Source organism: Gallinula chloropus (assembly GCF_964237585.1).
Source record: "Gallinula chloropus genome assembly, chromosome: 19".
Classification (NCBI taxonomy): Eukaryota; Metazoa; Chordata; class Aves; order Gruiformes; family Rallidae; genus Gallinula; species Gallinula chloropus.
In genome coordinates this window covers 4,765,158-4,785,938 of record NC_140104.1, presented here as the reverse complement: position 1 = coordinate 4,785,938, position 20,781 = coordinate 4,765,158, and the positions used below count along the sequence as shown (strand labels likewise).

At 47.4% G+C, this 20,781-nt stretch overlaps 1 protein-coding gene across 3 annotated transcripts in view; it reads left to right on the top strand.

The window, feature by feature from the left end:
• The window catches only part of ACACA (acetyl-CoA carboxylase alpha), a 110,588-nt gene that overhangs the window by 12,198 nt on the left and 77,609 nt on the right, over window positions 1-20,781 (top strand). For all 3 annotated transcript variants that reach the window (XM_084273205.1, XM_084273204.1, XM_084273206.1), the window contains 15 exons: window positions 409-559; window positions 1,012-1,115; window positions 1,596-1,677; window positions 2,808-2,953; window positions 3,923-4,073; window positions 5,407-5,541; window positions 6,418-6,564; window positions 7,066-7,254; window positions 7,823-7,923; window positions 8,285-8,373; window positions 9,765-9,889; window positions 14,368-14,481; window positions 15,996-16,109; window positions 16,778-16,867; window positions 17,312-17,430. In XM_084273205.1, the coding sequence (XP_084129331.1) occupies window positions 409-559; window positions 1,012-1,115; window positions 1,596-1,677; window positions 2,808-2,953; window positions 3,923-4,073; window positions 5,407-5,541; window positions 6,418-6,564; window positions 7,066-7,254; window positions 7,823-7,923; window positions 8,285-8,373; window positions 9,765-9,889; window positions 14,368-14,481; window positions 15,996-16,109; window positions 16,778-16,867; window positions 17,312-17,430 (1,857 nt within the window). The remainder of the gene's footprint in view (window positions 1-408; window positions 560-1,011; window positions 1,116-1,595; window positions 1,678-2,807; window positions 2,954-3,922; window positions 4,074-5,406; window positions 5,542-6,417; window positions 6,565-7,065; window positions 7,255-7,822; window positions 7,924-8,284; window positions 8,374-9,764; window positions 9,890-14,367; window positions 14,482-15,995; window positions 16,110-16,777; window positions 16,868-17,311; window positions 17,431-20,781) is intronic.

Below are 20,781 nucleotides of genomic sequence, written 5' to 3'. Positions count from 1 at the left end.
ATATTAAAGCATCCAGCCATAGGGCTGGACTGTCTGACCTGTCACCTGTGCCACTTTCATCTAGAGCATTTCCTTTGTCCATCCTGGGAGGCACAGAGACCACGTCTGTCTGTCTGACGTGTGCTTCTGATGGGTGGTGGTGGGTGCTGAGGTGATGGTGACAGTGGGGACTACTGATCTCATTGCTGGCTGAGCTGCTCTCACCAGCAGCAGGTTAAAGAAAACCAATATTCTTCCATTCCCCAGCCCTTGATGTCCCACAGGATCGTGCTCCAGTGCACGTGCTCACCTGCTATTGACTTCCACACTGTTTTTCTCAGCAACAGCTCTTGGGGAGCTATCTGGAGCTACCAGCTTGCGTGTTACTGTTAGTGTGGGATTGAGAACAGGTATTTCTTTCTCTTTCAGAAACATGGTCGTGGCTTTGAAGGAGCTGTCCATCCGAGGGGATTTCCGAACCACTGTTGAGTACTTGATTAAGCTGTTGGAAACAGAAAGCTTCCAGCAGAACCGCATTGACACTGGCTGGTTGGATCGGCTTATTGCTGAGAAAGTGCAGGTATGGCTGTTTTCTTTGTGTGACTATAAACTGGAGAGAGGAGGGGAAGAGGGAGATAATTAATTTCCTCTTACCACTTTGTGAATTCTTACTTGTAGCAAAATCCCAGGTCATCCCTGTCAGGGAAAGGTGGTCTCAAAGTTGGCCAGAAATGTGTCTTGGCACACATAGTGAATTGAGGCTAGTATTTTGCTGTGTGGTTTAGGATAGATGATGGTGGGAATACAGGGGGAGCCTCAAGATTTGATCTAGGAAGAAAAAACACCAAAGAGTTTTCTTTTAAGGAGTCACAGGGGTAATTGCTTCTGTATTAGTGTTTGCATGGATGCTACTTCATCTTAAATCAAGGTTGGCCCTGAACCAGAAATAGAGCTGAGGCTGTTGATTCTTCAGCTGTGTGTCTAGAACGGACTGAAGCTGAAGGAGATGTAACTTTGTCACATTCATTCCAGGCTGAAAGGCCCGACACCATGCTGGGAGTGGTGTGTGGAGCTCTGCACGTGGCTGACGTGAGCTTCCGAAACAGCGTCTCAAACTTCCTGCACTCTCTGGAAAGGTAAGATTGTAGGCTGCTCTGCTAGGTCATTGCCCTTAGTTTTCATTTACAAGTCTTGTTTGGTTCCAGTCCAGAAATGCACAGAGCCTACTCCCTGCTGTCACTTTGGCTTCTGGCAGCTCTGCAGAAGCTCCGAGAAGGGGCTCAGAGAGGTGGGGTTCTTCCTGCACTGCTTGTGCAGTGTTAGGGAGCTTTGAATCACCAGAGATTGTCTTCTTCCTGTGTTGAGGATTAATTTCGTTTTCCAGATTGGATGATTCCCACTAGTACTTGGAAAACTGACTTTAAAGTTGACAGGCACTGTGGGGAAACACTCGTCCGGCTGAACCTGGTGTCATCCTGGCGGGTCGGCTCTTAACAGCACTCACCCCCAGTTTAAAAGCCCACTCCTGTCTCTGCTGGTGTCTTCCAAACTCCTGTGTGCATCTCTGTGCCTGCTTGAGCCACTGATGGCCATTTGGTCTGTACTTCTCTTTCAAGGGGCCAAGTCCTGCCTGCTCATACTCTTCTGAACACTGTGGACGTGGAACTCATCTACGAAGGACGGAAATACGTGCTGAAGGTACGGTGCACCCTGTGGAAACCCGTTCTCTCGCCACTGGAAATGTCTGTGTGCTCTTAAGCTTTGTAATATCTATAATTATTGGCATTAAAGCAGCACAGGGTTTATTTTCTCTGCTTTGGTGAGGGTAAGAAATCGGTACCATCTCCCTGGTAATAATACCCCAGCACATCTCTCTGGCAATATCTCTGTAAACTTTTTAACCTCTCAGGGTCACAAAGTGCTCTGCACAGTGTGAAGAATGCTTCATTATAGGCAGGGACTGCTGCCTGTTGGCTGACTCAAAACCTTCAATGGGTGTTTCTGGACATGGAGATCTACTCACCTGGGTGTCTGAGCCCAATTTCATGCATGTAACAGGATTTGTAGCAATTTTTCCCTTTAGTGCTGCTTTTTCTTTGCAAACCCCAGTGTTAGAAATACTGCTTAAGGGTTGTGAAACCAAGCCTGTGAAAGTTAGGAAATAGCAGACTTAGGGTTGCCTGTGCAATCTTCACTAACTTCCTCAGGCACTTTTATTGTGGTAAAAGTTCTTAACGACACAACCTCATACTGTGTTTTGTGGCTGTAACTATTCCCCATCCCTGCACCTCGTGATTTTATCTTGGTGCCCCTTTGCTGAGAAACAGAGGCACAGAACAGCAGCTAAAGTATGTGTAGGTGATTTGCCCAGCTTCAAATAGGATCTCTGCTGGCAGGGTGGGACAGGATCCCTTTTCCAGGGAGAGCCTGTGAGCCAATCCCTCTTTTTTCCCTCTCTTTTTGTTTTTTCTTTAATGATCTCGTTCATTGTGCTGTTTCAGTGCACGACTGTGACTCGTTTGTCAGTCGGGGTGAAGAAATGGCCTGTGGATTGTGTAATCAAACCCAAACAATTAATACATACAAGTGAGGATTCATGGATAGTATTCATTCTGGCATCTCTTGACTGCTAAATGCTTGGCTTTATGATCCCAGTTTTTATTTTTACATTGTTTTTTCCCCGTCTAACTTGAGCACAAACAGCTCCGTTTCCCTCCTTTAATTCCCCCTGTCGCAGTGCTGGGCAAACAATGTGTGTGGTGGCAGCCAAGGCCCTCTCAGTGCTGTGTTCCTTTCATGTGATCCATACCATTCCTGTGGATCTGCAGGTGACCCGGCAGTCTCCCAATTCCTACGTGGTCATCATGAACAGCTCGTGTGTGGAAGTCGATGTGCACCGCCTGAGTGACGGAGGACTGCTCCTCTCCTATGATGGTAGCAGCTATACTACCTACATGAAAGAAGAAGTGGACAGGTAGTAACCTGCAATGATTAATGTTTATCATTTGCACAGAAGCCAAAATTACATGTGTCTCTAACTTTATGCTTCCCAAAGATCAGCTGGGGAATGGGATTCTCTCCTCGGAAGAGGTTTCTAGATGTATTACGGATGTGTTTAAAGGGAGGAGTTGCCTTCACCTGAAGAACAGATCTTGGCTAGAAGAAAGGTCTGGATGCAGAATCTGTATTTTCTGCTGGTTCTTTGAAAGTGCCTTTTTTTATTTAAGGAAACCCCAATCAACCAACCAAAAAAACCCACCAAACCAAACGAACCTAGAACATGAAAAAAATCTCTAAAATCCTTGAAACTCTGCAGTTGCCTTAGAGATGTATACAAGATTTACTGTTCCAGTGCATTCCCTCAGAATTCCCTGCAGGGATCATAGCTGGAAGGTCAATAAATCTCCAGCTGCTGGAGTGTGAACCACTTGCCCCTTCGGCTGGGTCCTCCTCTGTGACAGATGTAGCGGATCTGGTCAGTGCAAAGATCATTGGGGTAACTTTTTGGGTTGGAAAACACTATAAAACCTCAATCTCTCAGTCTGCTCTGTGGGTGCATCCCGCTCTTTCCAGCTCTGCTTTGTGTATGGGAGGATTGTGCACAAGTCGGGTGGTTTGGTGAGGGTACTGTGTGAACTTCATGGTCTCTGGGTCTGACAGTGAGTGGTACCTGTTGGTGGTGGAGAAGGACAAAAGTGACACCTGTATGACCTGGCTAAGGGCTGATCGATCTGGTTTCTGACCCCAGGCTCCCATGGTCCTGTTTTGATATGATTAATCTGACCTTTTACATGCAGGGTTGTACCAAGCAGCTTGGAGGAGCTGGTTGAGGTGTTTGTGGTTTAGTTTTGAAGTCAAATAGGAGAAGGAAACATGGATTTTCCCCTTCCCATGCTTTTCCACAAGAAACACTGTGGCACTGATTTGTCCCATTCTGTCCCAGGTATCGCATCACTATCGGGAACAAGACCTGTGTGTTTGAAAAGGAGAATGATCCCTCCATTCTGCGCTCCCCTTCAGCTGGGAAGCTCATCCAGTACGTGGTGGAGGATGGGGGACACGTGTTTGCAGGCCAGTGCTTTGCGGAGATAGAGGTAAAAGCGCCTCGACCTGACTCAGCTGCACAATGAGTCAGGGCAAAATATGCCTGGGCAAAAGTGGGGGGTAGGAGGGGGAAGTTGAATGCTTTGGAACTGGGAATTGAGTGTGGGGGATAATTCCCAGAATTTCCATTGCTGGTTTTGTCTGTGTTTTAACCCAGACTCAGGCAGGAGTCAGCTGTGAGAGTGATGCACCAGGGAGGAAATTATGTAACAGCTAAAATTTGAGTAAAGACTGTGTAGGGAGTGATAAGTGAGATCTCTCAGCAGTGAGACTGTGGTTACCATCTTGCTGTGCTACCACAGGATGGTGGGATCCATGTGCACTGTATTTTCTAGCTGTGGTGAAGCAGGTCTTCTACTTGTTAGACTGCTTAGTAACTAACATGGGCTCAGATGCAGAGCTGTATGTTGGGGTTAAGGAGCAAATGAAGACTTCTCTGATTACCTGGTCACTTATCAGGCTGATTGGATGAGTTAGTGAGTGTCACTCCTCCTTTCTCCCTTGGAAGTTGCTTAACTCTTGGAGAGGCAGCCCCACAGCAGTTTCTGCATCTCAGTGAGGAAAGTGGGAGAGGCTGTGTGGGAGTGTGAGGCTCAAACCAGATTTGAGGTAGGGGAGGGTGTGTGTTGACAGAGAGACAATTAAACCACTTGGGGAGAATGTGTAGGAGAAAAATGTCAAGCCAGAGATCCAGATGTTTTATGTAAGTGGTTTTATGCTGCAACAGAGCCATGGCTAAGAAAGAACCACCTACTCAATTCCTGTGTTCCCAGTTGTGGTGTACAGTACAGCAATGGTACAACTAGGCTGTCTCCCCTTGTACCCAACCCCTGCTCCAAAGGAAGAGCTTTCCTGGTTGATCTGTGGAAGCATCTCTGTTCATGAAGAGTGGTCTGAGACCTGTGACATTTAGAAAGGAATCCCAGTTCCCTCTGCTAAAGTGAATGTGCTGCTGTAACTTTTGAGAGCAGCTCCCTGATCCTTCGGAGTGAGGCAGCTCAGGCAGGAAATTGTTCATTAAGTTGGACGTGGGACCTTCTTGAGTACCTGTTGGTCCAAGCAGTGTGGGGCAGGAGATGTTCCTGAGGATGGCTTTCTGCTGCACCGATTTGTGGCTGGTTATTTTGTTCTACCATTCACTTGGGGGGTGTCTGGGGTTTTGTTCCCAATGTGTGTGCTTCTAAGCCTTTGAGGAAGCTGGGACACAAGAGATGCTCAGATGGGTTAGTTTGTCTGCGGTAGGATGTTGTCTGCTGGCTCACAAAGCTAGAACCATTTGGGGAACATGGAAGCTGACTGTGTAACCTGTTTTCCTTGCTACAGGTGATGAAAATGGTGATGACACTAACAGCAGGAGAATCAGGCTGCATCCATTATGTCAAACGCCCAGGGGCAGTCTTGGATCCAGGCTGTGTGATTGCCAAGCTCCAGCTGGATGATCCCAGCAGGGTTCAGCAGGTGAGGAGATGTGGGAGGCGCAGATGTTGGTTGTGTTTCTAATAGGGGAGTGATGCTGAGTGGTGTGAGATGGTCCAGCATCCTGAACCCGTTCCAGGTCTGCAGACTGTGCTGGAATTGTCACTTTGCCATTAGTCTGTCTCAGAGGGGTACTGGGACTCAGAATAGTGTGTGTCTCTCTGATTCAGGCTAAGCTTATGTTGCATTCTTATTCCCTTCTTACCTTGGTACTGCTGTGGCTGTCTAGGATGTTGGAGGTGGGCCAGGTGTTTCTGTCTGCTTTTTATCTATGCAAGTTTATTTAACCTTTTAATCCTGAATTCTTCTTTAAATGACCTTCTCTGGGAGGACAGGAGTTGATATCCTGACTGAAGAGTGTTGAGCCCTGTGAAAGCAATTATAGCAAACCTGGGAATAGAAAGAGGAATGTAGGGCATGAATCTTTGGGAAGGTGAAAGGCAAAGAGATACATTCATTTACAGATGGGAGGCTGGGGTGGGGGTGGGAGAGAATCACTGCTCTTCAGCAATAGCTAAAGGTGGTCATGCAGGAGATGGAAAGTGATTGTCAATACCAAACTTTTGTCTTTCCCTGAGCTTTTCTTCGAGATTTTTTTGGTCATCCTGGATCTAAACAATGACATCAACCATATACTGTGTTTGAGAGAGAGGCTTGAACCTTATTTTATGGGGGTACACAGTGCAGAACTGTTGGAGATCCAGCTCATAACTTTTCTGTCTCTCAACCTAGTGTGTTTTCCACTCTGGGAAGTCTTCCAGGTTAAATTTGAGCCTCCAGCCAAGGGTAACTGGGTGTTACCACCACGGCTGATGCCATATAGGATGGTGAGTGACACTGTGCTGCTCGTTGTTCCAGGCTGAGCTGCACACGGGGACCTTGCCGCAGATCCAGAGCACAGCACTGCGAGGCGAGAAGCTCCATCGCATCTTCCATTACGTCCTGGATAACCTGGTCAACGTGATGAACGGATACTGCCTGCCAGAGCCCTACTTCAGCAGCAAGGTACTGCTTACTGCTTGTGTCAGAGCAAGCACACAAATGTTCTTTCAGTTCAAGGCAAGGCTGGCCAGATTGTGTGTCACAGCCAGAGGACTGAGAGTCAGGGCAGTGTTACCCTGCTAGTGCCAGCTCGGTTTGTTTTTCTTTATTAAATGTCCTTACAGTCAGTCTCACCAGAGATTAAGATGGGAGAGTCCCATCTGTGGCACCCAAAAGGAACTGAGCTTGGTCTTTGTGCCTGTGGCTTTGTGTGTGGGAGCTGCTTGCATAGCTAGCTGTGGTCCAAGTCCTAGAGGGAGGAGGAAAAGTGGATGAATCCAACTAGACTGTGGATGTAAGGTAGCATAGCAGCTTTGTATTCTGCCCCAGTTCTCTCTTTTAGTCCCTGGACTAGCTGTGTGATAGTATTGAAGAAGACCTCAGTGAAAAGCCTTTCCTTACCTCCATTCTTGCTGCTTTTTCTTTGCCTTGCGCTTGTCTGTACACTGACTTGTCTGTCTCTAGGTGAAAGGCTGGGTTGAGCGACTAATGAAGACACTGAGAGATCCATCTTTGCCTCTGCTGGAGCTTCAGGACATCATGACCAGTGTTTCTGGACGTGTCCCACCCAATGTAGAGAAGTCTATCAAGAAGGAGATGGCCCAATATGCCAGCAACATCACATCTGTCCTTTGCCAGTTTCCCAGCCAACAGGTGATCAACCACACTTAGACAGAGGAAGAAAAATTGGTTTGTGTTGGGGCAGAGCAAGAGAGAGTTCTGTCTCTGTTATCTGGAGGTTAGATGGACCAGAAAGGTGTGTTTGAATGTGGGAGATACTTACCTGTTTCATTTGAGCTTGAAGGTGTGCCTCCTTTGCCTGTGCTGAAGGACATGTATGCCCTGCTCAGTATAGCTTCGGAGAGGCAGTTTGGAAGCAGTTTGATCATACCAGTGGCCATGTGGGCATTCATTTACTGCCCCTTTTGGCCTGGTGTACCTGTTGCCCTGCAATTTGTAGTGTCAACATAGCCTTAAAAAAGAGTGATTGCAACTAAGGGTGGCCTGGTCAGGAAATGAGCTGTGATTTCTCCAGTATATGATATTGGGCATTGGTTTTTGTATCATTGTCAAGTCATTAACTTCCTTAGCAGTTTAAGGGCTTTGCTGGAGTCGTCTGGAGCTCTAGTCTGGTCTGTCTGGAAGTTCTCAGCTTCTCTGCTGGTTGTTCAGCCAGAAGGCTCCATCCAGGACTGGGACTCATGTGGCTTCTCTCTTTCAGATTGCCAACATCCTGGATAGCCACGCAGCCACCTTGAACCGCAAATCGGAGCGTGAGGTCTTTTTCATGAACACTCAGAGCATCGTGCAGCTCGTACAGAGGTGAGCCCTTTCCAGGGGTGCCCCCTAATTCCTTTTCTTTTTCTGGCTTTTTTTTTTTTCTCCCTGCTGCTGGAAAGACCTGAGCCTGCATGGCTGCATCAAGCCACTGCTGTGCATTATGTCTTTCGATCTTTTGAGTATTTTTAAAAGAAAAAGGACATTTTGATGCAAAATCTGAGCGATGCTACCCCTCAGTGGTAATGGTAGGGTTATGTATTCCCAGAGCAGTTCAGGTTTCAGAACCATGTGTCCTTTCTGTAGACCAAGGGCTTATTTGTGTGTTGCTACTCGCTTGCAGGTCTTCAGAGGCAAGGCCATGCAGGCTCACTGGGTGCTAGGCTTGACTTCCTTCCTTCCGCAGGTACCGGAGTGGTATTCGGGGCCACATGAAAGCCGTGGTGATGGATCTGCTTCGTCAGTATCTGAAGGTGGAGACTCAGTTTCAGCATGGTGAGTCTCTCAATGCATCAAGGATTGGGTTGCTGAAAGAACCATGTGTTGTGCCAGGAGGCCTGACCTCCTTCAGGAAGGCTTACTCTGACTTTGTGGTGGGGTTACGCTACACAGGCTTTCTTTCAGAGGTTTGCCAGTCAGATCCTGGGTTTTGTAGAGGAGATTGTCTGGTTTGAGTTGTCATGGTAAGAGTGCTCATAATGGCTATAACAAGCTCCACTCCAGAGCTGTCCGTTCTGCTGGTTTTCCACTGTTTGTGTATCCATCACATTTTACACCCTGTGTCATCTTACCCACAGTTCTCATGTCGGAAGTAGGACTCTGGTTTCTTTTTGGTGTAGGAATGCTCCTTTTCCCTATAAATCTTCCAAAGAATAGCTTCTCTGTGGAGTTTATGGTCCTCTAAGCAAGGACTTTAGTATGACCAGGAGTAAGTAGACAGTCTCCCTGAACTTTGAGTTCCATCATGCTGCCATTTCTAGTCCATGACTGAGCTTGCTAGTGCTCAGCCAGTCCGTGTGCTCTCTGCGTGTTCTACAGCAGAGACACAGCGCTTCTGCCCCGTGTTCCCTCGCTCTGACCTCCCCCAATCCACGTGTAGAAACTTCATAGTTGAAGCTTGATTTTTATTTCCTGCTTTCTGAGCATCTGCAGAAGAATTAGAATGGGACAAACTGCTTCAACTCACTGCGCTGCTTAGTCCTCTTCTGCCTGTTTATTAAATACTCCAGCGAGAATATCAGTAGTAGATAAAAAAAGCAAGTTGGGGAGTTACTCAGTCCTGCTGTGAAGGGCCAGGAAGCTGTTTGCTCCTCAAACCTCAGCCCCAATCAGAGAATTGCCAGCAGTGCCTTGCACTGCTGTGTCCAGGCACAAGATGGCAATGAAGCACTGGCTAATTTTGAGGCTCTGGCTCTTACAGGTAGTTCAGATTCCGCTCTACTTTTCCTTTGCCCTGCTCCAGTTCCTGCAGCTGCCTAATGGTGCTGCAGATTCATCTCCAATTTGCTGGTAGTTGAAGACTCTGCGAGTCTCTGTGTGGTGCTTTATTTTGGTTGTCATTTGACTAGCAGGCTGAGCTTATCATTCCTCTCTCCGTATCACTCACAGATTAGGTGTTTGGTACAGGAATTGTTTTAAAAAGAGACTGTTTAATGTTGAAATTCAAGTTTGCAGTGGAGAGGGTGGTGGGAGGAATGTTTCCTACCCAGAGCTGATGCAGTGTAGGTAGGAATGCTCCTTTTCCCTGTAAATCTTCCAAAGAAAAGCTCCTCTATGGAGTTTATGATGCTGTGTAGGTTCTCAAAATGTATACGTAGAGTAGTTAACTTGTATTCCTCAGCATGGAGGTGTGGAAACTGGAAAAAAATGTGCCTTTCTGATTGCAGGTCACTATGACAAGTGTGTCTTTACCCTACGGGAAGAGAATAAAAGCGATATGAATGCTGTATTGAACTACATCTTCTCACACGCTCAGGTCACCAAGAAGAACCTGCTTGTTACAATGCTCATTGTAAGTTGTCTATTGTCGCTCTAGAAATTTGCTGCTCCTTGTAGATGTATGTTTGATGCTTTGAAAAAGGGGCTGAATTGACTGCTCTCATCTATAAAGACATGAGCCTTCTAGTTACAGAAACACTGGCAGCAGCGTGGGGTTTCTGCCTGTTCTTGGGGTCAGCCAGCCATGCGTTAGAGGAGACCCAGAACATGCTGTTCCGCTCTGTGTCTGTGCACCTTCTGGCTCATGACTCTCCTGCATTGATTGCCTATCAGAGTGCAAGGCAGGCTAATTTATGCAAGTGATTTGTGAGCATCTGTGGGGAGGTGTGAACGCAGGGAGATGGGAATGTGGGGAGATGGGAATGGAGGCTTACCTCTTACCTCGGGAGGATGCCAGAGGCTGACTTTAACACACTGGGCTGTGAATATATGCTTGGTTTAGCTTGCTGCTTCATCTTTGGGTGTCTTGGAGAGGGTCTGGCTCCAAGTAGTTCCTGGTGCTCAAACTCAGAGTTTCTTAGAAAGCAAAGCCATACTTTACTAGCACAAAAATTAGATGATTTTTTTGGTAATAATTCCATAATAGCAACTTTTTAATGGTCTTTTGTTACTAAAGAGGGTGACTTCCTGGTAGTGAATGGCATTAGCCAGCCCACATGAAGGCCCTTGAGGGGTTTCACATGTCTGCTTTGATGAGCCATAGCTTGGTCTTAAATGTTTGGCGGTGGCTGTCTTGCTTCTTCCTGGTTATAGTGGCAGAAGGTCTTATCTCAGGTCTGCAGTGGTGCTTTCAGACTGGCTGTGCTCTGGGCTGTACGTTGGAATCTGGGACTCAAATATCTGAGCAGAGAGTGCTCACTCCAGATCAGGCTTCTGACCCTTGGGATGGGATGGCCTGCTGCTCTCTGGGGGCTTGCAGAGGGATGGGGCGTCTCCGGGGGTTGTAATTCCTCCTGGACAGCTGTAGATTCCACCCTAGAAACACCAATGAATCCTCATGCCAGGTCCTGCCATCATCTTCTCATGTTCTTCTGGCTTGTTACTCCATGAAAAATCTCAGTTCTCATTAACTTCAGTTCCACTCTGATGGGTAAAACTCCCAGTGAATTACATTCCGAGGAAAAATAATTAAAAAACAACAATTGAATCCTCTTTTTTTCCTGTTTCCTAAAAAGCCTCAAAACCCTCTTGTCCCACATAATGCTTTGAAGCAGACTGAACACCCACCTTCCTCAAGGCAGGATGAATTTAGCTACGACACGGTTCTCAGCAGACTAGAGTTAGGTACCCTGCTTTTTAAGAGGCTAATTACAATACTCTCTCTCTCCCTCTCTTTCCCCAACCTTTATTTATTTCTTTTTAACAAACATAAAACGGTCTGTTACTGCCAAAAATCTGTCCAAAGTAGCCATCCACAAAATAACTCTCAAAAGCAGAAAACGAATCATAATTGTCCCAGGCTGAGTTTCTTCAATTCTAATATGTAAGATAGAAGGAGCCTGGTGTTCTTTCTTTCAGGCTCTCTTTTTTTCCTCCCCTTTTTCCACCCCCCTCTCTCCCTTTTTGGTGTGTGGTGTGATTGTAAGTAACGCTTGCCTTAAGAATCTCATTATTTGAACACGGAGCCATATTTCCTCTGAGAATTCTGGAGTAGCTTTGAGCCGGGGCTGTTCATTTCTCAAGTAATCATGCTGGCGTGATGGAGAGAGAAAATGGCAGCTGTTCGCAGCTCAGGCCTTCAATTTTCTTCAGAGTCCAGTCACTCAAGTGTGTAATTACACGGGGGTGCCGGGGAGGCGTTAGGCCTTGTCAAAGAGCTGGTTTGAGGCTTTGCTGGCTGCCTTTGCCAATCAGTGCAGGCAAAAGCCGGTGCAGCGCCAGCTACCTGCTTTATTTTGTTGTTGTCGGCCTGATTATTTCTTGCTAAAACGGGGCTGAAACTTTCTGTCTAGTTTTTCACCTCCGTGGAAGCCGTGTCTTGGAGGCAGGGCCTTGCTGTGTATTCATGGTGGCCAGCTTGGTGTCTGTGTGAGGATGCAAGGGCTGTGCTGGGAGGTAGGGAACGCAGAGGAACATCAAGGAGTTTTCCTTTCTCCTTCCTGCATGGTTATTTGTCCCACCAGCACCCATTGTTCCTACTCAAGCAAAGGCTGACATCCCAGTTTGCTACAACTTAAAACATACTGGAGAGATAGTGTGGTGGAAGGCCAGCTAGCTGGTGACCCAAGTGCCATTCGTGTGGCCTCACACGACTGCTATGTCACAGGGACATTTCATGTTGAGTGGGTAACAGGCTCAGGAAGGAGATGTGGCCTTTGGTCCCAGCCCCATCAACGGCACAGCAAGGGAGCGCTGAGCTACAGGGCACACTGTTAACCAACATCCGTCCTTCCTCCTCTTCCCACTTGCATTACTCCTCTTGTCTGAGGGACCCCGTGGCACGTTTGGTGTAACCATGGTGAAGGCTCTGGCATTTTATGGGATACCAAGCTATATATATGTAGGATGGCTTCAGTTTGTCCTCCAAGGGCAAACGTCATGTCAGAATACCTTGGTGCTTGTGTTGCTGTTATTGATGTATCCCCAGGAATCCATTATTAACAGGGGCTCTCAGGATGGTTTTAGTAATGGTGCTATGCTGCCATCATTCACCTTTTTTAGCTAGCAGGCGTTTAAGGCAGGATGGGAACAACTTCATCCTTCATATAGTTGTTAAAATACAGTGTGGTCAGAAGTTGTGTGTTCATTTTATGTACTTAACCAAGGGTTGTGTGCGCATCCAGGCCTCAGCTGGGCAGAATCGCCTGTGGCACCGCAGATGTCCTGTGTCTTGGTGGATGTTTGTTACCTTGAGCAGTAATGTTACAACACCTGGGAGTTTGAATAATAATAAGTTTGAATTATTATTTGAATTATTTGCTGGGAATCTGTGCAGTGACCTGGTGTGGACAAATTCACAGAGCTTTGGGACCACCTGTTTTAATGTTTGCTGGCCCAACACCACTTAGTAGGGGGCAGGGATCTAATAAGAGTTAGTAGCTTAAATTACTTAATTAGGAGCAATTTCAGTGTAGTGTATCACCCTGAGAGGTGCACGCCATCGTTCCTAGAGGTGACATCATGCTTGAGCAGGGTTGGACAGAAGGGGGTCAAAAGTGACATGGGGGAAAAGCTGTTCAGCTTTGGGATGGCATTTGGGATGAGCTGTGCTTGTCTGAGGGGCTTCCGTTTGGGTTTTGGTTTTCACTTTGCTTTCCCTGGCAGGCTTGTCGCTAACCAGCTGCACAGAGGGCTTCCTCCTTCGCTTTGTGTTTCTTGGATCTGCAAAGGGCCTTTCCCGGACTCTCTGTGTTTAAAATCTTGTTAAAGCTTTAAGGATTCAGCTCTTTTTCCTGTTGCAAATCCCTGCTTCACCTCCCATTTTCCTCCTGTGATTCATTTACCGAGAGAAAACTAAGTGCTGTGCTGAAGAAACATGTTAGAGGCTCCTAGAGAGTTTCCAGCTTCAGGAGTGGGAGGGGAGAGGCTCAGAAGCCAGTGTGGGTAGTTCAAGACTGGGATTCTTCCTTGGAATGGAAACTATTTTCAGAGGGTGTGCATCAGAGTGCACCTCCTCCATTCAGCAAACAAATCCCATGGATGTCTTTACTCCTTGTGGTTTTTGAATGGCTGAATCCTGAAGAGCTTTGAAACAGGGTTAACACTGCAAGTTATGCTGTGCAGTTGTAGTGTTTTATCCAGCCAGCATGGAGGTAAAGCAACCTGGTCAACATCCTTCAGAACCAGGATCCTGTGGTGAGAGCGAATACCACGGTGTCACTCCCGGACTGCAGCGGGAGCTGTGCTATATCACTGATGGGGCTGGGTAGCTTTCCAAGCTTTGTTAGAGGAATGACAGGATCTTTTTTTCCTGGTGTTGCTGAAGCTCCACAGAACGTAGTTGGTTAGTGGTTGTGGAGTTGTACAGTTGTGGGGTTGTGGGTTTGGTTTGATATTAGCTGGGGTTTTTGAGGTGGACTTCAGGAGGTTGTCCCAGCAGGTAAACTCTCTCTGGTCTGCTCTCATGGTGAAAGTTTGCTAATCTTTGCATGCTACACATGGCATCTCGCTGCAATTAAATGTTACCTCAAATCTGTGTTGCTGCTAGGGGAGATTCCTGGTAGAAAGCTGAAATCAGGTGATAGGAAAATGTTTTATTTGAGTTTTGTGGATGCCAAAATACGTGCTACGAGTGCTGTGCTACAGGTAAGAAAATGGGTGATGGTACCAGTCCCTCTTTTCCTCTGTAGCTTTATTTTGTGTAAAATTACTGCAAGCCTGATGCTCATACCCTTGTCAGCACAGAATTGCAGCCTGATGTAGAGAAGGGGCCTCCTGAGGTGCTGTGGTCCAGCACCTGAGCACACATGTATGTGTATTTCAGCTCCAAACTCCTTTGTAGGAGGACGGTTTCCCTCTGTTCTAAACATCTTCATCTCTCTCTATTTTTAGGACCAGCTATGTGGCCGTGACCCCACCTTGACAGATGAGCTGATTAATATTCTGACAGAGCTGACCCAGCTCAGCAAGACGACCAACGCTAAAGTGGCCCTGCGAGCGCGGCAGGTACGGAGCGTGTGTAGCAATCCGAGTGGATCCTGGCTGGAAGTAGAGTGTGCAGAGCAGTACGGAGGCTCCCACTCAGGAGCTCTCTCTTTTGGAGAGTCTGTATCTCTTGATGTTTGTTTTGATTACTATGCAAATGGCAAGAGTAGATTACTGTGAGCAGCACTTTAACAATGGAACTAATTAACCAGTGATTAACCATTGTGACAGTCTAACAAAGACTGCAGTGGAGTCCCAGTCAGCTCTGAAATTTGAAAGGAATATTGCATTGCTTTGTCCCTGCTCTCCAAAAACTGCTGTCTTGCTCCAGTGGGAGTTATTTGAGAGTAGTGGCTGGCTTCTGAGCTTCAGACCATACACGGTTGGTCACTCTGGTTCCTTCCAGGTTTATGTTCTGCAAACCTGACAAGCCCGGGCTGCTAGGATGTGCTGTCTGTCTGGGTTCACTGGCACCTTACATTTGTGGTGGATGTGTGCAGACAGCAGGGAGAAAGATCAACCCCAGAGCCAGATGTTCTTTGCAGCTGCTGCAAAGAGCTGCAGTGGCCTGGCATGGGGTCTCTTCTAGCTCTTGTGGTGTGTTTCCTCAGTTTCTGTTTAACCTGGAAATAACAGGAAAAACTCTGGATACTGGTGATTCTGAGAGCCTAGTACAGATAGGAGTTTGGATGCTGGATACCTCCTGGATGTTATTGTGAGCTTCTTCTTAAGTGCTTGTCTGCAGCCAGGAAGGAGTGAGAGGACATGATGGTTTCACAGTAACACTAACCCTGTAGTTCGATCGCTCCTTGCGCTCCACACTCCCGGTCTCCATTGTAAAAGTCTTCAGAGGGAAAGCTGACACTGTGGGGATCTCTCCTTTTATTCCAGAGCTTGGCTGCTGAAAAGAAATGGGGCGTTTGAAGCCAATCAGTGACCTTATGTTTCCTTTAGGATTGTATTTGTGTCCTTGAACCGTTGGGTTACTGAACCTCTGAGCAGCATGCTGGGGCTGGGGCTGCTGTCCTTGTGTGTGGCTTTATGTTGCTCTTTCACTTCGTTTCCCTCCGCAAGCTGCTTCCCCTTCCTATCTCTGTAGCCTTCGTGTTGGGCATTTAATACCTGGCACCAGCATCTCCTGGTTCCTGTGCTGGGAAGCTGTGAGAGGCGGTCTCCGTTGCTGGCCTCCCCCCAGCTGCTGCCTGCCAGATCTGCTTTCCAATTAACAGCCGGTCAGGCAATCCCCAGGACTAGCAGCTCTGCAGCGCTAAATCACATGCACTGATGGAACTTGATTGAAGCTGTTCCTTTACTCCATGGGGAATTGCCAATAATACAAACCGAGCAGATACACAAATGAGGCTGGGGAGAGGAGAGAGTTTGCAGCATCACCCAGGTGCCACAGAATTCACAGGAGAAACCCGTCGCCTCTTCCTGGATGGAGCAGACTATTGCTGCCTTGGAGGCACCAGCTTCCTGCTGACGGCCCAGCACAGCTCCTTCCACTGACACTCCTTGTGTTTGCTGTTTCCCAGGTTCTCATCGCTTCCCACTTGCCGTCCTACGAGCTGCGTCACAACCAGGTGGAGTCCATCTTCCTGTCTGCTATTGACATGTACGGGCACCAGTTCTGCATTGAGAACCTGCAGGTATCTACCAGACTTGTCTCCTTGTTTCCCTGCATTCTTCTCACTGCTCCTAATGTGTCTGTATTAAATCTCACCTGTAGTTCCAGGGTCCTTTTGGCTATAAATTGCATTGCTCTGGTTTCTGTCTTCCCCCCAGTGCCCCCGGTTTTGTTTGCATCCCTACACTGATATCAGAACAGCCTCATTGCAGGCCACAGCTTCCCCAAGGCGGGCAGTGGAGGGGGAGTTGTTCATCTCTCTGGTGACCAGTGATAGGACCTGAGGAACTGGGATGAAACTGTGGCAGGGGGAGTTCAGGTTGGACCTTAGAAAAAGGTTCTTCACTGACAGGTTGGACGGTCCCTGGAACAGGCTCCCCAGGGAAGTGGTGTTGACACCAAACCTGTTGAGTTGAAGGAGCCATCTGGATGGTACTCCTAGTCCTATGTTTAGTGTTAGGTAGTCCTGTGAGGAGCAGGGAGTTGGACTCCATGATCCTTATGGGTCCCTTCAAACATGAGATGTCCCATGATTTAACATGAAAAGGTCATACTCCCTAGTGAACAGCAGGAGAGGTATGGACATGAGAAGTAGTTGGGCTGGATTTGGGGTTTTTGCTTCTTTGCCTGACCCTGTTAGCAGGACAGGCAGTTCTCTTTTAAAACTCTGCTTAACGTGATCTCTTCTAGAAACTCATCTTGTCTGAGACCTCCATCTTTGATGTGCTCCCCAACTTTTTCTACCACAGTAACCAGGTGGTAAGAATGGCGGCTTTGGAGGTAAGTTTATTCCCTGTGGAAAAAAATAAGTACTTGTCATTTTTAGGTGTGTTTTGGTTCAGTTGCTTGGTTTGGTTTGAGAGCTGTAGGTTGTATGGAATCTGGCATTTAACAGCATTAATGTTTGTAATCAACTGAAATTTCAGATTCAAGTTATCTTCTTTGCTCGAAGAAGATTGAGGTGGTTGAAAGGATTGACAGCAAATCTGCTGTGTGAGAACATGGTCAGCCTACACTGTGTGCCTTGTGCTTATGGTTTTATCCTGCCAGACTGGTTATCCTCAAAGAGTGACTTAAAATTTTGGTGGAATTAAGAATTTTGTCTAGATAATCCTCATGTGGAGGTTGCCTGTTAGGGTTTTAATATTTTGAAGCCTCTGGTGTATGGTTTGTTTTCTCTGTTTCCATAGCACAGCTAAACTGATGGAGTTTCTCTCTCACCAGGTGTATGTCCGAAGGGCATATATTGCCTACGAGTTAAACAGCGTCCAGCATCGCCAGCTGAAGGATAACACGTGCGTGGTGGAGTTCCAGTTCATGCTGCCTACCTCCCACCCAAACAGGTCAGATCACATCTTCAGGTGCCTTTGGAGTCGGAGGTTTCTGAGGGGCTACAGCTGATCTTGGCAAAGGAAACTTGGAGGCCAAGGGGAGAGTGCTGCTGCCCCAAATAAGCGTGGACTGTTTAAGATGAAACCCCACACTAGCCAGTTCCTTCTCCTGAGTTATTTCAAACCTCAGGAGCTGTGGGTGGTGGTTTCTGTGGTTTGGGCTGGTTGTTTAAACAAGAGACAGTTTTCATGTAGCTTCTGATTTTTTCAGTTCAGCTGGTGTGGTAACTTCCTTCCAGAACTCCAGTTCTAGCTGAACCCTGAGGCTCCCAAGAGGTAGATCCTGACAGAACAGCCGATTACTCGGAATTTTAATGAGGAGCAGTCAGACCAGCTCCGTCCCCTTCCCGCAGCGCTCCCCTGCCAGCCCTTTGTAGCTGCCATTGGCTCTGTTTTCAAACCTGGCTTTGCTGAATAAGGCAAAACCTTTTCTAGCGTGTGGGGTTTTTTTGACTGAGAAGACCAAGATGCTCATCAAAACATGTTTCATAGAGAAATGCTGGAGTTGACACCCTTTGCTTTTCAGTCAGATGTATTTCTCGTGGCTGCAACCAAAGCCATGAGCTGTTCCCTGCCCTCCCTCACAGGAGGGTCGCATCTCCTGCTGTGTGCTAAGATAATTTAAAACAAAACCCCACAAACCCCTAAAAGCCAAACAAACCCGGTTATCAGAGCTTCTTCAGCATCTCTCAGGTTGATCAGTTCCTGCGTTTCTTCATTTGCAACAGGCAGTTGGGGGGTTTTAGTCGATATTTTTGATATTTTGATATTTTTGGTGGTATTTTTGTGCCCGACAGCGGAGCATGTGGCAGCCAAGCAGCGCAGTGAGTCCCCATGGCCGCCGGGTGCCACTGTTGGTCTGTGCTGCTGTGGCACTACCCCTACCGCTGCTGGTTTTTCCTCCTTTGTTTCCAAACATCTTTTTTTTCCCCCTTATTTTATTTTTGGTGGGGCTGGGCGAGCGGGGTCCAGTCTTGCTTTGTTGAGAATCCATCAGTACATTTCTATGAGATGGTTTTCAGAACCTGGTTTGCTGGGAATGAATGGCTGTTCTCAACAAGCAGCACGAAGCATTCGTGGGGCAAATGGGATGTGCATTCAGTCTCATCTGGCTCCAGCATTTCTAGAATATTTGTAAATAATTGCATACTATTTTTAGTACCCCTTTATAATACTCTCCCCCCTACCTTCCCTGCCCTCTCTTTCTCCATTTCTTCTCTTTGCTGGTCTCAGTTACCTCTCTTGCTTGGGGGTTGTTTGGCCTGCCCGTGCTGACCACTGCTCTGTTAATGTGTGCAAACTTAATTGGAGAAAGGTCAGCTGGAAGAGGAGAACTGTTACCTGCTTGGGGACCAGCTGCTTTGTCCCGAAATCTCCTCTCCCCTTTACGCTGAACTCGCTGGGGTGATGTTCTGAAGCTCAGTTCTGCTTCTCAACCATCGGCGCTGCTGCTGGTTGACTGAAAGTGCGTCGCAGCCCTTGTGCAGAGGCAAGCAGGCTTGGGGGGATGTTCACTGCTTGCATAGGCAGGTTGGGTTCCCTTGGGTTCGCCTGTTAGCCATGCGTTTGGCTCCTGTTGCTTGGTGCAGCTTCTGGCAGTGTGTACCTTCTCGTGTGGCTGGTGTGCGGCTGGGTGCTGAGGCAGAGCCGGCAGCAAGGTACCTGGGGTCTTAAATTAGCCCTGAGCGTGTGTAGGTTTAAGCTGGCCCTAAAGACAGGCCAGCTTAAATCTTATGTTAAGCCCAAGAGACAGAAATCTTGGAATTCTGACGTTGTCTTTAAGTTTTCTTTGTTGGTTTTGTGGTTCTGTGTCCACCGTATGTTTTTTATGTATCTTCTGTAGTGTGGAGTGTTAGACCAAAAAAAGCTCAACATGCATCCTGAGGACAAAACCCAAAGCTAAAACGACCCAGGTGACCAAGGAGAATGTCGTGGAAGCTCCTCACTGGGAGCAGGTACCCGAGAGGTCCTGAGGAGAGCATTGTCATTCAGACATGGTGTTAGTTTTACAATGCCACGTGTTTTTCAGCACTTGGTCAGATATTTTTAAGCCCTGGCCCCTTTGGTGTCTGGTTTCTGTGGACATTAAGGGCCCAAATTTTACTGGAGCAAATACCCGTGTAGGGAAGATGGCAAACTACTAATGGCTGTGATATTTAAATTCTTCTTTACTGGTGTTTAACCACGCTGTGCCTTGGCTTAATTGTAATGATCACAGCAGCCATGACTCCTGATCTGACTAATCACAGCCAGGCACTCAGACTGTATTTTTGGCCACTGAACGATTGCCATCAGCTACCCACAGGAAAGCTTCATGTGGAAGCAGAGGGGAAAGAAAAACTCCTAAATGTGCTAACAAAGTCACAGAAATGCAGCCTACTCCTGATGGGTTTTGTGGGCAGAGACTGTTTGGGGAATTATTTGTTTAAATTAAGAGAAAACATCCTGTTATCCTGTTGTAAGAATCCCCACTGATCCTGATTGCAAGGGTGTAAAGCACAGGGAGAAAAACTACTTATAATTGAAACCATTGAGGGCTTTATAGATCAAACCCAGTGTTCCTTATTGCCCGGTGCAAGGCAGATGAGGAGAACAGCGTAACCATCTGGTGCCTTTTTGCAGTCAATGGGGTTTGCAAGCCCTCTCTGAGTAGAGGGCGTTGCAGTAATCCAATCTGGAGGAAGCGATACGAGGGTATCTACAGGATGCTGATCGCTCCGTGCTGCAGCAGAGTACTGCAAACAAACACTTGTGTGTGGAGCCCCTTGCATTTGGATAACCTGCCTCTTTCAGTCAGCCAGAGTCCTGGTGAGAAAAGATGTGAGGGAGAAATGAGCCCTGCTCAGAGCTGTTCTTTGCTTCCCCCTTGTTCAGACTGCCCTGCTGAGATGGGAAGCTGGTGGAATATTGACTGGTGTTTGGAGAGTTCGGCTTCCTTTGTGAGGATGGCAAGGCAGGTGACAGACACTGAAAGGCCTTTCTTAGGTGTTCAGCACACGAAACAGTGCTTGCCTAATCTTGGCTTAAAATCTTCTCTTCAAAGAAACATTGTGTGTCTAGTGTAGGGAGAGAGAGAGGGAATTATAGTGCTTTTTCAACAGGAGAAGGGTTTTTTTTCCCCAATAATCCCTCTCTTCTCTCCTCTCCTGCTTTCGAGCGGCCTTTCTTATGTCTGAAGCTGTAAGGTTTAAATTGAATTGGGACATTGTCTGCTGTAGCCAGCTCTTGGAGCCTGCTGCAGAGCCGTGCTGCTGCACTGCTCCTCCTCAGGTATCACCTTTTCTCCAGCTGGCTGCATTCCCC